Here is a 16041-nt window from a genome sequence, read left to right on the forward strand (position 1 = left end):
TTCTTTAAATCTTAAAAAAAAAAAGAAAAAAAAAAAGAAACATTGGCACCTACGTGTCAGATATCATCAGAAGTAAAAACAAAAGAGAACAAGGGCCCTTAAATTGGTCGTGACGGGGACTGAGTCCGCTCACAGCTACTCACCAGATATCTAGCACGGCACTTAGGAACTCAACACATTTTTATTAAATAATTTTTTGTTCCAAAAGGAAAGAGAAGACTTTTGAACGAACATACAATGACATTACTTCCTACGTATACTTACTTGAACGATCACTTTTCAGATAAAATGATAACGTGCACGATATTTACTGAAGCAGGGGGGACAAAAAAAGTCCCCGTGCAGTGGAAATTTACTGTGTGCTGTGTTTTAATCTATGAGCCTCCCAGACCATGTGGCTTGATTGTCCATTTGACTAAATGCTTACAGCTGTTTAATGAACAAATTAAATGCCAGCAGACTGAACATCAATGAAGAGACAGTCATTTGAAATTAAAATAAGGAGTCTAGAGGGTATTTTTATTATGGGTTGGTGAATTTTTTTGAATAGTAGGAAAACTACTTAAGAGATTTTAATAGAAGTCACTGATTCCTACGTATGACCTTTTTGGAAAGCACAGAATACAGACATTGAAACTGTGCTCTAATTCTTTTAGGAAGCTGGACACTAAAGGTGTTGGATTTTCAACTGTGAACTCCAATTGATGGAAAAAAAAAAAAGACACCATTTCTAGGTTTGGGCCTGCAAATTCATCTTCCCAGTCTGGCCTCAGCCTATCAGGTGAGTAAACAGTATGGCATCTAAGAACCGGAGGGGAGCCTACAAAATGGGGTGGCAGGGTCCTGCTATTTTACTGAAATTATAAGACAACAGTTAGAAATATAAAGAAACTCAGGGTTTGAGGTTGGAGTCCCAAGTACTCGCTCATGCTGCTTTTGGATAAGCTTTTCCTTCAACCAGATTTATGGAGGTGTAAAATGTTTCAGAGGGGAAATCTGCTAACAGGGCTAGTGCAGAAAAACGTCCATGCAGAACAATCCACCCAACACCAAGCTGGAAAAAAAGCAAAACTTTTAAAACCTTGGCTCAAGACTAAAAGAAGTAATTGTTTTGAGGAAGTCAAAAGTCAATTAAAAACACAAATCCAGCATTTGTTCAAGTTGCTAGTACATACCAGCGTCACTCCTGGCCACTGGCTTAGAATGTAGCAGCTGAGGAGAAATCGCCACGCTGCTGTGTTTTGGAGCCGTCACCCTCTTCGGACCTCTGTCACCTTGGGCCGGGGTGATTAAACAATTCTCTAGGTATCCTCTACCTTCTCACCTCTCCATCCCATCCCAAGTATTTTCCTAAAATCCTGTAGTCTCAGCCTCCTAAGTACTGGGATTACAGGTGTGTGCTACCATGCCCAGCTGAAAACTTGTCTTAAACTTTAGCTGAGAAAAATTATTCATTTATACATAGCTAATACCCTATTTATAAACATCCTTATTTATTTATAAAGGCAACTACTCAAGAACATTACCTGATTTCCAGTTACTAATTTTTTTTCCCTTTTTCTTTTGCAGTTCTGGGGCTCACGCCCAGGGCCCTGCGCATGCTGGGCAAGTGCTTGACCCCTGAGCTACACTTTCTGCTCTTTTTGAGTTTTGAGACAGATAGATGGGTTGGACACTTGCGAAGTTGCCCACGTGGCCCAGAAGTTGTGATTCTCCTGCCTTTCCAGTTCCTCTTTTTTTTTTATAATCAGGCTTTGTACTGGGTGACTTATACCTAATTAGGCCAGGCTCATGGAGGTCTGCCTGAACGCTGGTTGTAGGCTGCTAGTTGAGGTTGGACGCGGCAGGAGGGCAGCAGCCGAGCCTGGGGTGGGGCAAGGAGTGGGGGTGGCCACCTACCTTGAGCAGCTTCATCAGCCCCTCCAGCTGGACCATGAGCTCGCGCCTGCTCTCCTGCAGGGCCGACATCCTCTGCTCCAGCTCATCTTTCCTCTGCCTGTGGGAGAGGGAGAGGGAGAGGGAGGGCCCAACCCAAAGGACACCTTGAGTCACGCTAGCTGGAGAGTGGCGGTTCTTGGACTCATACATACTGATCAAAAAGATGTCGAACACCTGTACACGAATCCTGCCCTTTACCTGTCTTTTGATAAACATACGCTCTCAATATTATTGTAGATGAGTTTACCGATTTTATGGTAATTCTGAGAAATTATTTTCTATTTCAAAGTTCTAAAGAAATCCTACATTTTTCTCTAGAAGTTTCGGCATCTTTGTCTTCATGTTTAACCCATCTGGTGTTGGTTTTTGTGTGAGGTAGAGAGCCAGTGTGTTTGGCCGTATGCGTAGACATCAGTTCCAGCACACGTATTAAATGTCCTCCCTTTCCTCACGATATAGAAGCTCTTTTCAAAATTAAATACTTCAGCCGGGCGTGGTGGTGCACGCTTGTAATCCCCACGCTTGGGAGGCGGAGACAGGAGGATCACGCGGGTTTGAAGCCAGCCAGAGACCCTGTTTCCAAATAAAAATATGAAAATAGGTCTGGGAGTGTAGCCCGGAGGTAGAAGGGTTCCATCCCCAAGTACCACCAAAAATAAATAAATAAATAAATAAATAAATAAATAAATAAATAAATAAAAATACTTCAAGCCGGGCGTGGTGGTGCACGCTTGTAATCCCAGCATTCAGGGGATTGAGACCGGAGGATCACAGTTTGCAGACAGCCTCAGCTACTTAGTGAGGACCTTCGCAACTTAGTGAGACCCTGTTTCAAAATAAAGAATAAAAAATAGGATAGGGGGTATAGCTCGGAGTCGAATGCCCCTGGGTTTCATCCCCAGACCCGCAAATAAATAAATAAATAAATAAATACTTCAGATTTCATAAGCTTTATTTTTTATTTTTTATTTTTGGTGGTACTGGGCATGAAACCCAGGGCCTTTCTACCTCCGAGCTACACTACCTGAGCAGTTTTATATTTTATTTGGAAACAGGGTCTCACTAAGTTGCTGTGAGCCTCACTAAGTAGTCGAGGCTGGCTTCAAGCTTGCGCAATCCTCCTGTCTCAGCCTCCTCAGTGCTGGGATTACAAGCGTGCGCCACCACGCCTGACATTTCTTAAGCTTTGTACACCCCTTGGACTTAGAATAAATCCCCGCTTCCTGCTGTCTTATGTGATATCCCTGGAAACAGCTTACTAAATATGTATTTCTCAGAGCCCTCCAGCTTAACTGAGTGGGTACTTCTAACAACCCAGTTCCAGCAACACTTAAGACTCCAGGATGACAGTTTTTGCCTCCCAAGTACTAGAATTACAAATGTCCACAATTAATTTTTAATGTACTGTCACGTGGGATGAATTTTAGGAGGATGGGAATCTCTACGCCTTCAATGATCTTCATCTGCACAGTTAAATTCTCTACAACTCACTTATTGATGATCTAAGTCTAAACAGTAGAAGCCAGTGGCAAACAAATACTCTTCATTCTCTAGGAGAAGAAACTAAATGAAAATCTACAAGGCCTTAAACAGAGGAAGAGAGGAAGGAAGGAAGGCAGGAAAGAAGGAAGGAAGGGCTATCAGAATCCCAGATGACAGTACATTAAAAATTAATTGTGGACATTTGTAATTCTAGTACTTGGGAGGCTGAAATAGGAGGATCACAAGTTCATAGCCAGCGCCAGCACCTTTTTTAGCAGGGCCTTCAGCAACTTAGTGAGACCTTGTTTCAAAATAAAAATTAAGGCCAGGCATGGTGGTGCACACTTGTAATCCCAGCATTGGGAGGCTGAGATCAGAGGATAGCAATTCTCAGACAGCCTCAGCTACTTAGTGAGGCCCTTTGCAACTTAGTGAAATCTTGTTTAAAAAAAAAAATAGGGCTGGGGTGTAGCTCAGAGGCACAATGCCCCTGGGTTCCATCTTGGTACTGGAAAAAAAAAAATAGGGCTAGTGTAGCTCAGAGGCAGAATGCCCCTGGGTTCAATCCCTAGTAGTTCACACACACACACACACACACACACACACACACACACACGCACGCATGCACGCACGCACACGCACACGCACGCACAAAATAAATAAATAAAAAATTACCAGACTGGGCACGGGGGCACACACCTGTAATCCCAGTACTTGGGAAGCTGAGACAGGAGGATCACAGGTTTGAAACCAGCTCAATGAGCTTGTGAGGCCCTTAGCAAGTGAGACCTGGTTTCAAAGTAAAAATAAAACAAGACTAGGAATGCAGCTCAGAGATAGAACGTTCATGGATTCAGTCCTCAGTACCACAAAAATAAATAAAACAAAATAAAAATAAAACCAACGTAGGACGTCAAAAGGCACAACCTAAACAGAAAGAACTGCTATTTGGGAACAGTGGTTCACTGTTGAACTCTCGTTGGACTGTGCAGCTCTGGTGAAAGTCAAGTCACTACATTTGCTTCCAATAATGTTTTCAGCCGCAGAAGAACAGATACAGACATTTCAAAGATGGAGGAGAAACAGTCCTGAATCAGGTTCTTCTGAGACGTCCTCGTTCCCTCCCCAAAAGCACCAACTGGGAGCTGGGCTGCTCTCACCCCACGCTGATCCTGCGCCCTGATTCTGATGCAGAGGTGGAGGGGGTCACGGGGCTCCCCGGTGTGAGGAGGTGCAGGGGAAGCATCCCTCTCCAGGAGAGCAAACTCTGGGACAGGGCAAGCCTTATTTCTACCAAGAGTTCCCACAGGCAGACTACTTGGCACGAGAAGAGGAGGAGCCACAGCACAAGGGTCTTCTCAGAAGAGCCACAGAGTCCGGACGCTGCCCACCTGTCCTGGGATTTGAGGACGGCATTTACCCAGGCCTGTAATGATGGCTGCAGGTCTCAGCATGATTGATGAAAGAACTCTTAGCAGTCTGTCCTAGCAGGACTGGTTGCATGGATAAAGAGATTCTGTCCCCTAGGTTGGTTTCCTGGGGTATGGACTCCCACCGCAGGCTGTGGTTTGGGGCAGAGGTGCTTACCTCAGCAGCCGCAGCTCAGCCAGCAACGTGGGGTTCTGCTGGGCCTTCTCGGGAGTGGGCTGGGAAGCCTGCTCGTGTTCCAGCCGGAGCCGCTGGATCTCCTGCAGGATCTCCCTAGAGAGGATGTGTCAGTGAGTGAGAGAGAGAGAGAGAGAGAGAGAGAGAGAGAGAGAGAGAGGGAGGGCGAGCACGCGAGCATGAGCACTTCTGTTAGGAGTTCTACCTACTCCTCGCAGGTTCTCCTCTACCAATCTTGTTCTGATAGCTTCCAAACCACCCAGATGTGACACTGGCACCTTATTAATACTGCTTTGCCTGACATTTCCTCAATGAACACTCATCTGTGTTAGAGTTATAAAAACACTTTTCTGAAGAACTGAAAACATCCCCAGGAAAGGAGAATGAGAATGGCAATGCTTTACTGATCCTGCTTCTCCCTGGGGAAAGGCAAGGAGAGCCCTGCGAGCTCCCAGTGCAGCCCCGCGCCCGCCTCGGCCTTCCCAGTCCCTCCCGCCTCGAGCCCTGGGCGTCCTCTCTGGAGACTGGATGTTGCACTAGGCCCGGCCTCTGCCCTGGTCTCCGCCTTTCGGTGCACAGTGAGTGGTGTGTTGTCTGGTCTCCACGCCTTTACAGAGCTTTCTAAAGAGAGACCAGTCACATGGAATACTAGACAGGCAAACGCTGCTGAGCAGCAGCATGGAGGAGATGGAGAGGGGCATCCTGGAGAGGAGATGGGAGGGCAGGACGGAGTCAACAGATACAGATGGACACCAACTGGAGTCCAGGCGCTTCCTGGACCCCGGCCAGCCTCTGTTCACCGAGGCGGGATCTCCCTGTGTGGTCCAAAGCCATCTAGCCTGCGAGGAAAACAAGAGCCAGAAATTCACCTGACGCTGGACCTGAGGAGCAGCCTCGACCTCTGACCTGAGTAGCAAGCTGACCTCTGACCTGAGGAGCGGGCTGACCTCTGACCTGAGGAGTGGGCTCAACCTCTGACCTGAGGAGCGGACTGACCTCTGACCTGAAGAGCGGGCTTGACCTCTGACCTGAGGAGCGGGCTGACCTCTGTCTGACCTGAGGAGTGGGCTCGACCTCTGACCTGAGGAGCGGCCTCGACCTCTGCATTCTTACCTGTTCTTGTTTTCCAGTTCTGCAATAAGTTGTCTCTGCTGTTTGTTGGCATCAAAGTTAAAGCTGACATCGGTGGGAGGACGAGTCTAGAGACAGGGAAAGAGTGGGGCTTTTGTTCTGATTCAAATATCTTCAGGGTTTGAGACTGCTGATTTCTTATGGACTAATTTTTGAGGTATAATTTACATACCATAAATCTACCTATGTTAAGTGTACAATTCAGTGATTTTTAGTAAATGTAAACATCTGTGCAAATGACCACCACAGCCCAGTTTGGGAACAGTTCCCACCACGATGAAATACTCCCTTGTGCTAGTCTGTTGGCCACGGCCTCGCCCAGCCTGGCCTCAGGGTGTCAGCCCTAATGGGCCAGCTAGTTTTGCCTTTATTTTCTGTTAATTAATTAGCTAATTAATTAAGTACTGGGGATTGAACCCAGGAGCATTCTACCTCTCCTTATTACAGCACTTAAAAAAATTTTTTTTTATTTTGAGAAAGGGTTTCGCTATGTTGCTAAGAGTCTCATTAAATTGCTGCTGCTAATCTTGAACCTACAATTCTCCTAAGCTCCTAAAAATTGGGACTACAGCCATGTGGCAACACGCCCGGCTTAGTCTTGCCTTTTCTAAAAAAGGCAAATATGAAGATCAATGTGTGTGTAGGGATGTGTTAGTATTTCTCTTGAGTATGTATCTAGGAGTGGAATCCCTGGGTTGTATGGTAACTGCCTTTTGAGAAACTGACAAACATTTTTCCAAATGTTCATATAAACGGGTTAATCCAATATTCAGGTTTTGGTTCTGGCTTCTACTTAGCATGAAGTTTTTGAGGTCCACCTGTGTTTCCGTAAATCCTTATTTCTTTTTTATTCTTTTTTTTTTTTTTTTTGCTGAGTAGTCTTCTATTCTTTTCAGCTTTGTCTATTATAAATGAAGCCGCTTTGAACTTGCATATACATGTCTTTTTGCCAGTATGTCTTTAATTCCCCTGGTTTCCTGCCATGGGATTGCTGAGTCACATGGTAACGCTATGCTTAAACACTTGGGGAGTTCTCAAAATGTTTTCCAAAGTGGTGGCACCATCTTACACCCCCCCACTGATAACAAATGAGGGTTCTAATTTCTCTGTATCCCCACCCAAACTTGTTACTTTCTGGTTTTGATTATCCTAGTGGGTATAAAGTTCCTAATTGTGAATTTTTAAAAAGTTGAGATATGCCAGGCGTGGTGGCGCACGCTTGTAATCCCAGCATTTGGGGGGCTGAGACCGGAGGATCGCGGTTCGCAGACAGCCTCAGCTACTTAGTGAGGCCCTCTGCAACTCAGTGAGACCCAGTTTCAAAATAAAGAAAAAATAGGGCAGGGGGTATAGCTCGGAGGTCAAATGCCTCTGGGTTCCAACCCCAGACCCGTAAAAAAAAAAAAAAAAGTTGATTTCACTGTCAAATCGACTCTTTCAAAGTATCCAATGTAGTGGTTTTAGTGTATGAGATTGTGAAACCATCACCACTAATTCCAGAATATTTTCATTATCCCCAAAGAAACATTAGTAGCCATTCTCCATACCCCCCCAATACCCACCATCCTATTTTGTTTTTATTTATTTGTTTATTCTATGTATGTCATACAAATGCAGCCATATCGTATGTGGCCTTTTATGTCTGCCTTCTTTCACTTAGTAAAGAGTTTTTGAGGTTTATCCATGTTTTGCCGCGTATCAGAACTTCTTTACTTTCTGTGGCTGAACACTACTCTATCACATAGATATACCACATTTTGTCTATTCAATAGCTGATAGTTATTTAGATTATACTTTGAGGCTATTTTGAATAATTCTGCTGTGAATATGTATGTAGAGATATGTTTTTATTTCTCTTGAGTATGTATTTAGAAATGGAATTGCTGGGTTGTATGGTAACTGCCTTTTGAGAAACTGACAAATATTTTTCCAAAGTGGATGGGCTATTTTACATTTCTATCAGCAACGTATGAAGTTTCCTTTTTTTCCACTATCCTTTGACAACACGCATACGGCCCTTTTGGGTGTGTGTGTGTGTGTGTGTGTGTGTGTGTGTGTGTGTGTGGTACCAGGGACTGAACCCAGGGGTGTTTTACCTCTGAGCTCAACCTCCAGTCCTTTCTTTCCCCCCTTAATTTGGAAACAGGGTCTCACTGAGTTGCAGAAGGCCTTGTTAAGTTGCTGAGGCTGGCTTCGAACCTGCAACCCTCTTCTTTCAGCCTCCCAAGTTCTGAGATTCCAGGCGTGTGCCACCAGGCCCGACTCTGTCCACCTTCCTGCTCAGTCATCTTAGCGGGTGTGAAGTGGTATGGCATTACGGATCATCTGCGTGTCCTTTAGCTACTACGCTGAGCGTGCTTTCACGTGCTCACGGGCATCCTTATGAGTGCGTATCTTCTTTGGAGAAAGCCTGTGGTGTGATTGGCAGATCCACTGATACCTATCACCTTGCTGTTTTCTTTGGGAAGATGGTAGCCAATTAATACAGAGCAGGAAAAGCGATGACCAGGTGGTGTTTCCCTTTTACAGAGTAAGCAGAAGGGACGCTCGAGGACGTGCTGGTGGCTGTGCACTCACCGCGCACTCGGCTCTGCCTCAACCGCGGCCTACAAGAGGCAGAAACCGTGTTTCCTGCCTAGAGCCTGAAGATTCAATAAGTGACTCTTTTCATATGGTGTTTTCTAAATAAACAGGAGCAGAACAGCACAGAAATCTGGGTGGGAGGACTTTTACCAGATTACAAAATATTTTTTCTTTTTTAAAAGAAAGAACAAGATGATGTTTCTTCTTCCAAAACCATAGACCAGCAGCTGGCTGAGTAAATTTTCCATGTTGTCTTCAGTCCTGTGAGAGCCTGAGTAGAGCCCGAGCTTGGCTCTGAACAATATGCTTGCAATCCCTGCAAACTGGAGTTAAATAGCTCTCTAGCAGGTGGGACCAGGGAAACACCAGTGAGCTCAGAAAGGAATTTTCTTCCTATGACAAGCAAAAGCTCTGTGGTTGGCCGAGTGGGGTGGTGCACGCCTGTAATCCCAGCACCTGGGAGGCTGAGATGAGGACTGCAGATTTGAAGCCAACCTCAGCAACTTAGAGAGGCCTGCCCTCGGGAGCTTAGTGAGGCCTTGTTTCCAAATAAAAACAAAATAGGGCTTGGAGTATAGCTCGGAGGTAGAACACCTGAGTTCAACCTCTAGCATGTGCGCGCGCGCGCGCACACACACACGCACGCATACACACACACACGCACGACACACACACACACACACACACACACACACACACACACACACGAGCTCTGTAGTGCTTTATTAGAAATGCCTGAAAATCTTCCCAGTTGGGTGTCCGACACCCAGGCGGAGCCATCTTCCATGGTGGCGGTTAACGTGGACTCAGGCCATCAGCAGCAGCGATGACGAGGCAAGCTCTCTGCCCGCAGGAAGCACTGTTACTCAGATGTAAAGAGCGGGCGTGGGGCCGGGCTCCTCCCCCTGCCACCAACCGGGCCACTCCCGCTGGTGGCCGTCCAGCAGGGGCTTATTCCACTCAACCGAAATTTAAATACAGTCAGGTTGCCATGGGTTAAGTGTCCTCAAATGCTTCATGTATTGAAATTTAATCCTCATTGTGAGACATTACAGAGAGGGGAATCTAATCTGACCGTGGTGCTGAGAGAAGGTCTTCGGGGCTTTCCAAGCAGAGGGAGAGAGAACAGGAGACAGGCGTCCAGAGGCGTGCAGCCCTGGCTCAGGCTGCCAGCAAGAAGGCTGGCACCACATGCGGCCCTCTGACCTGGGCCAAAAGAAACGTCTTTTCTTTGTAAAGTGAGCCAGGTTTAGTTATTTCACGATAGTCATGAAAAAAAAAATGCATGTGAAATTAACCGCATTATCTGATGTGCAGGTACCAATATACAACAATGAACTGCACTATATAAAATGTATTGCACTACAATTATATATAATAGGTCCCACCATATTATATATAATTATCATGCCCCAGTAGAAAACGAAGAGAAAAAAAAGTGACTAATAAAGATATACATTAAATAACAGAGAAACTTAGGATTTTATTTGCCGTCTTAAACAAGGCCAGGTCTCCCTTCCTAAAATGCCTCCGGGACTCTCAAGGCAATAAGACAGAAGCTGAACTGTCAGCTCATAAGAACATAAGACGCTCTGGCAAAAAAAGATCTGAGATACTTGATTAAAAAATTAATCAATCAACCAATAACCCCCGCATTCATTTACTCACTCCTGGTTCCTACTGTGTACCAAGCCCTGCTCTAGCAAGCAGGGATGCGCTGGTGAAGGAGGCATAGTCCCCACCCTCTCGGAGCTTACAATCCACTGGGAGAGACCAGAAACCAAAAAAGAAACAGGCACATGAGCGGTGCTAAACGCAAGGAGGAAACGGGAATGAATGCAGTGGACCAGGACAGAAGAGGACGTTGTTTTGGTACTGGGGGCTGAACCCAGAGGGACTCTACCAGTGACCTACATCCTCAGCCCATTTTAGTTTTCATTTTGAGACAGATCTCAATTAAATTGATCAGGCTGGCCTTGAACCTGTGATCCTCCTGCCTCAGCCTCCAAGAGAGGACTTTTTACAAAGAAGTGATTCCAAAAGGGCTTCCAGACACTCAGTGGAGGGAGGAGTAGCCAGGAGAAGCCAGAGGGAAGCGTTGGGCAGAAGAGGGCCAGCGCGAGGCCCGCCGGCTCGGGTCAGCACTGACACGGTACAGGCGGCATCACCGCAGGTAACTGAGCATCCCGTGGAAAGACAGCCACTGTGACCATGGAAACCAGGCTGAACGAGACGGAGGCCCAACAGAGACGAGCTTCTGGAACAAACTGCAGCTGAGTTAGTTGAGGGTGAGATTGTTTAAAATTGTGCAAAAATAGTAAGAGGAATTTTGCCGGGCGAGGTGGCACACGCTTGTAATCCCCGCACTTGGGAGGCGGAGACAGGAGGATCATGTTGGTTTGAAGCCAGCTGTGCTGGATTAAGAGACCTTGTTTCTAAATAAAAATATAAAAATAGGTTCTGGGAGTGTAACCTGGAGGTAGAAGGGTTTCTAGGAACCCCAGTACCACCAAAAAAAAAAAAAAAAAGAGAGGAAATGTGTGCTCTTGTCTAACAACATTTTTAAAATCTACATTCCAGCCAGGCGTGGTGGCGCACGCTTGTAATCCCAGCATTTGGGAGGCTGAGACTGGAGGATCTGGGTTCGCGGACAGCCTCAGCTACTTAGTGAGGCCCTTTGAAACTCAGTGAGACCCTGTTTCAAAATAAAGAATAAAAAATAGGGCTGGGGGTGTAGCTCGGAGGTAGAATGTCCCTGGCTTCTATTACACACACACACACACACACACACACACACACACACACACACACACACACAGAGAGAGAGAAACCAAAACAAAAGCCCATTCTACTGTAAAGAACTAAAAAAGGTGGGCTTGTATCAAGTGAGAGTGTTTTGTTTACTTAACACCAAACACTAAAAAAATGGTTTTACATAGGTCCACATCACTGGCTGTGTGTACCTAACTTTCTACAAATATGGAAAGTGATCTCAAAGAAATATATATATTTTTTGTGGTACTGAGGATGGAACCCAGTGGCCTTCTACCTCTGGGCTACACCCCCAGACCTATTTTATAATTTATTTGGAAACAGGGTCTCAGTAAGTTGCTGAGAGCCTCACTAAGTTGAGGCTGGCTTCAAACCTATGTGATCCTCCTGTCTCAGCCTCCCAAGCGCGGGGATTACAAGCGTGCGCCACCACGCCCGGCTCAAAGAACAATTTAACAGATACCATATAGCTGAGTGCAGTGGTGCACGCCTGTAATCTCAGGCTGAGCTAGGAGTCACAGGTGTGAGGCCAGCCTCAGCAATTTAGGAAGATCCTGTTTCAAAGAAAAAATAAAATAAGAGCTGGGGGTGTAGCTCAGAGGTAGAATGTCCCTGAGTTCAATAGTTCAATCCTCAGTAAAACACACACACACGCACACACACACACGCACGCACGCACGCACGCGCACACACACGCACACACACACACACGCACGCACACACACAACATGTTCATAACCATGAATTTAAATCTCAAGTCTGGCAGGGAGACCTTGGGTAAGGTAATTTAAGCTTTCTGCGCCTTAGTTTTCTTTTTTTTTTTTTGGTGCTGGGGTTCCTGGAAACCCTTCTACCTCCAGGCTACACTCCCAGACCCATCATATATATATATATATTTATTTGGAAACAGGGTCTCTTAAGCCAGTGTGGCTGGCTTCGAACCAGCGTGATCCTCCTGTCTCCGCCTCTCAAGCGTGCGCCACCACGCCCAGCTGCGCCTTAATTTTCTCACCTATAAAGTCACATTAGAAATCAGAGCTGATGTTCCTAAAATATACAGCGCAGTACTTGGAAGGCTAAGACAGAGGACCGTAGATTTAAGGCCAGCCTCAGCAATTTAGTGAGAGCCTCAGCAACTTACTGAGACCCTATTTCAAAAAATTTTAAATGAAGAGCTAGTTTCGGGTTGTTAACTTAAAGGTACAATGCCCTGGGCTCAAGCCCCAGTACAAAAAAAAAAAAAAAAATCTAGCTCAGGGTTATAGATGCAAAAGGCACTCAGAATGGTGGCTATTATTTCTATCATTAGGTCAAAACAGTTAGGGAGGGTAATCTCTGAAGGAAAAGGCTTCTCAAATGCCAAAGAAGTACAAGATTGACAAGTTAAGAAGAAAAAAGGTGAGAGGTCACCTAACAGTTAAATAATAATCATATCATGGTAAGTGTACTCGTTAGGTTGAATGATAGATAAATCAAGACCAGTGCAATGAAAGGGAAAAAAAATTGGGGACCAGAGGACCGTATTTCAAGAGTTAAAGCTTTAATGTTGGAGAATGAGGGCTCAGGGTGGGATTCATTTCTGTTGAGGTGCCTTTGATGCTGGAAGGACAAGGCGCCTCTACTTCCCCTGACACATAGATCAGCGTTCTCTTAGGGTTAATCTCACGGAGCTCCATCACCGTTAGTGAGACGGAGACATAATCTGATCAGTACAGGAAAAGAAACCAGACCCCTCTGGTCAAACTGGGCATATATTTCAAAACCAAGGAAAGCTGAGAGCAAACTGCAATCAGGGCTGTGCATTTTTGGAGCCTCCTATCTAAATACCAGAGGCAGGACCTGTCTCAAAATAAAAAAGAAAATAGGGTTGGGGGTATAGCTCAGAGGTACAGTACCCCTGGGTTCAATCTACAGTGAGAGAGAGGAGGGGAGGGGAGGGGAGGGGAAGAGAGAGGAGAGAGGGAGGGAGGGAGGGAGGGAGGGAGGGAGGGAGGGAGGGAGAGAGAGAGAGAGAGAGAGAGAGAGAGAGAGATTGATTGATTGAACTTCCCATCCACTAGACTGTCTTAATACCCCAGGGCAGTCTGCCCACCATCCAATATCATGGAGGGTTGTGGATTATTAACCTTTCTCAAAAATCCAATAACACTGTTCAAGGTAGTGGCTCCCAAGCTAACTGTAAATCAGGAGACTGGGACTTGACTTTTCTTCCTTCTTTCAATAAGGATTGATGGGCCCTAAAGCCAGAGCCTCTCACTCAGTAGGTCTGAGACAAAGCCAAGGAGCTCTATGTTTTTTTAAAGTGCTTCACCTCGGATCATGCCGTTGTAGCCAGGCTTGACGATGCCTACTTGGGGTGGGGCAGTCACTTAATGTGTGGAAAACCCCGCATGGTTACTGCCCATCTCTAAGAAGCCAGGAGGCCGCTCCTGAGATGGTGTGCGCCCGATCCGCTAAGATGATGACGGAGCAGGAAGGCTGGTTTCCCCTTCCTTCTACCTTCTTCCCAAATTTCCCGCAGTCAGTTTTTCATGGAAAAAAAAAAAAATTAAAGGTACTCAAGACATCTGATTCCATCCAATGCCGGTGACATTTGTAATAAAAATGTAAGAATTTGCTGGTGATTTACCATGCATTACAGTTTTTTGGTTTGTTTTCAAAGAAACCAACTCGGATACTTTAGGAAACCAATGAGCTCTCCTGGCTCATCTGAGCAGCCACGGAGTCTTTCCTGGAGGCATGAGACCGCGTGGCCATGCCGGGCACCGGGAGGTTTCCGGCTGGCAGGGAGCACTGCGCAGGGAGCACTGCGCAGGGTGCGCTGCTGGCTCTTCAGATGATTTAATGGTCTCTCTTTGCAGAAGAGGGCCTTTGAAGAAAATCAATACAAAGCCTATCTGGCAGGCCATAAATAAATTCTTTTGAGCACTACGCCCTGTTTATGCAAGGCACTTGTATCAGTGCGAGATTAGAGGATTAGGAGTCTTCTATTTAACAGAAATCTAGTTGGGAAGAATTCTTCCTGAGAGACCCAATATGTATAAGATAACTGAACTTTGCAAAACAAACTGGAGATGAAAGGGACTGTATCAGTATTTAGTCTCAAGACCATCCTAATAGTGATCATTTTCAGGAGAATTAGAGAACTGGCTTCTGACACTATCAGGTGTAAACAGCCCTTTATCTTGGTCAGGGTGAAGGGGTGTGTATGTGTGGGGCTTTGGGGTCAAATGGCTTTGCAGCTTTTATTTACAATATTTTTTCAAGCACACCATAGGGTTGACAAGGCTATCTAATGACATTACACATACTTCATTTAAATTCAAACAGTGCAGCCCACAGCTACAAATTTATTTATAAATTTTAATTTCTAAAATAACTTGAACAGTTGTGACTCAGGGCACAAGAAAGATTTACCTAACATGTATAGTATTTTTTTTTTTGGTCTAAGTTGCTGAGAGCCTCACTAAGTAGCTGAGGCTGGCCAGGAACCTGTGATCCCTGCCTCCCAAGTGCTGGGATTACCACCACACCTGGCTTCTATTCTGTTCCATTTCACTAACCTTGCACTAATATTACTATAATGATAAGAGTCAGATGTACAAGTTGATACTATATTCTTTTTTCTTTTTTCTTTTTTGGTGGCACTGGGGGTGGAACCCAGAGGCTTTCTACCTCCAGGCTATACTCCCAGACCTTTTTTTTTTTTTATTATATTTGGAAGTAGGGTCTCACTAAGTTGCTGAGAGCCTCACTAAGTAGCTGAGGCTGGCTTCGAACCCGTGCAATCCTCCTGTCTCAGCCTCCCAAGCGCGGGGATTACAAGCATGCGCTGCCACGCCTGGCTTGATACTAGATTCTAAAGAAGAAGAAAAAAACCCCAAAGGGATAAGGTAGTTCTGGAGGAAGAAACAAATCAGGACTCTCCAGCCACAGCTATTGTAACTATTACCCTAAGAAAACATAAATCCATACACATTGCCACCACTGGAACACTGCGTCTGTCTGACTCGGCCCTGTGTGAGCGGGCCTGCCCGCCGGCCCGGGCTCAGGTCCTGCAACTCCAACCCCAGGGCCTCGACATATACCCACAGATCCCGCCGAGACACACTCTGTCCTCTTTCCCTGGTTAAGGTGTAGGGCACCTGGGGTCTGGGCTTCAGGTTACCCTCCTTCATCTCATTCTCTGATTCCAAGTTTTATTTGTTTGTTTGTTTTGGTAGTGGGATTTAGTGCAGGGGTATTCTATCTCTGAGCTACCCCAGCCCTTTGCATTTTTATTTTATTTTATTTTATTTTATTTTTTGGTGGCACTGGGGTTCCTGGAAGCCCTTCTACCTCCGGGCTACACTCCCAGACCTCTTTTTACATTTTATATTTGGAAACAGGGTCTCCTAAGCCAGCGCGCGCGGCTGGCTTTGAACCTGCGCGATCCTCCTGTCTCTGCCTCCCAAGCGCGGGGATTACAAGCGTGCGCCACCATGCCCGGCTGCATTTTTATTTTAAAACTGGGTCTTGCTAAGTTGCTAG

General features: G+C 45.8%; 1 protein-coding gene across 1 annotated transcript in view; it reads right to left on the bottom strand.

Annotated features, from left to right (window-relative positions):
* Positions 1 to 16041, bottom strand: part of DTNB (dystrobrevin beta) — a gene marked incomplete at both ends in the record, with an annotated part of 203282 nt that overhangs the window by 25580 nt on the left and 161661 nt on the right. The window contains 3 exons of the mRNA XM_080711332.1: positions 1900 to 1996; positions 5008 to 5121; positions 6139 to 6224. Of these exons, the coding sequence (XP_080567458.1) occupies positions 1900 to 1996; positions 5008 to 5121; positions 6139 to 6224 (297 nt within the window). The remainder of the gene's footprint in view (positions 1 to 1899; positions 1997 to 5007; positions 5122 to 6138; positions 6225 to 16041) is intronic.

Source organism: Muscardinus avellanarius (assembly GCF_963383645.1).
Source record: "Muscardinus avellanarius genome assembly, chromosome: 15".
In the NCBI taxonomy this organism is placed as follows: domain Eukaryota; kingdom Metazoa; phylum Chordata; class Mammalia; order Rodentia; family Gliridae; genus Muscardinus; species Muscardinus avellanarius.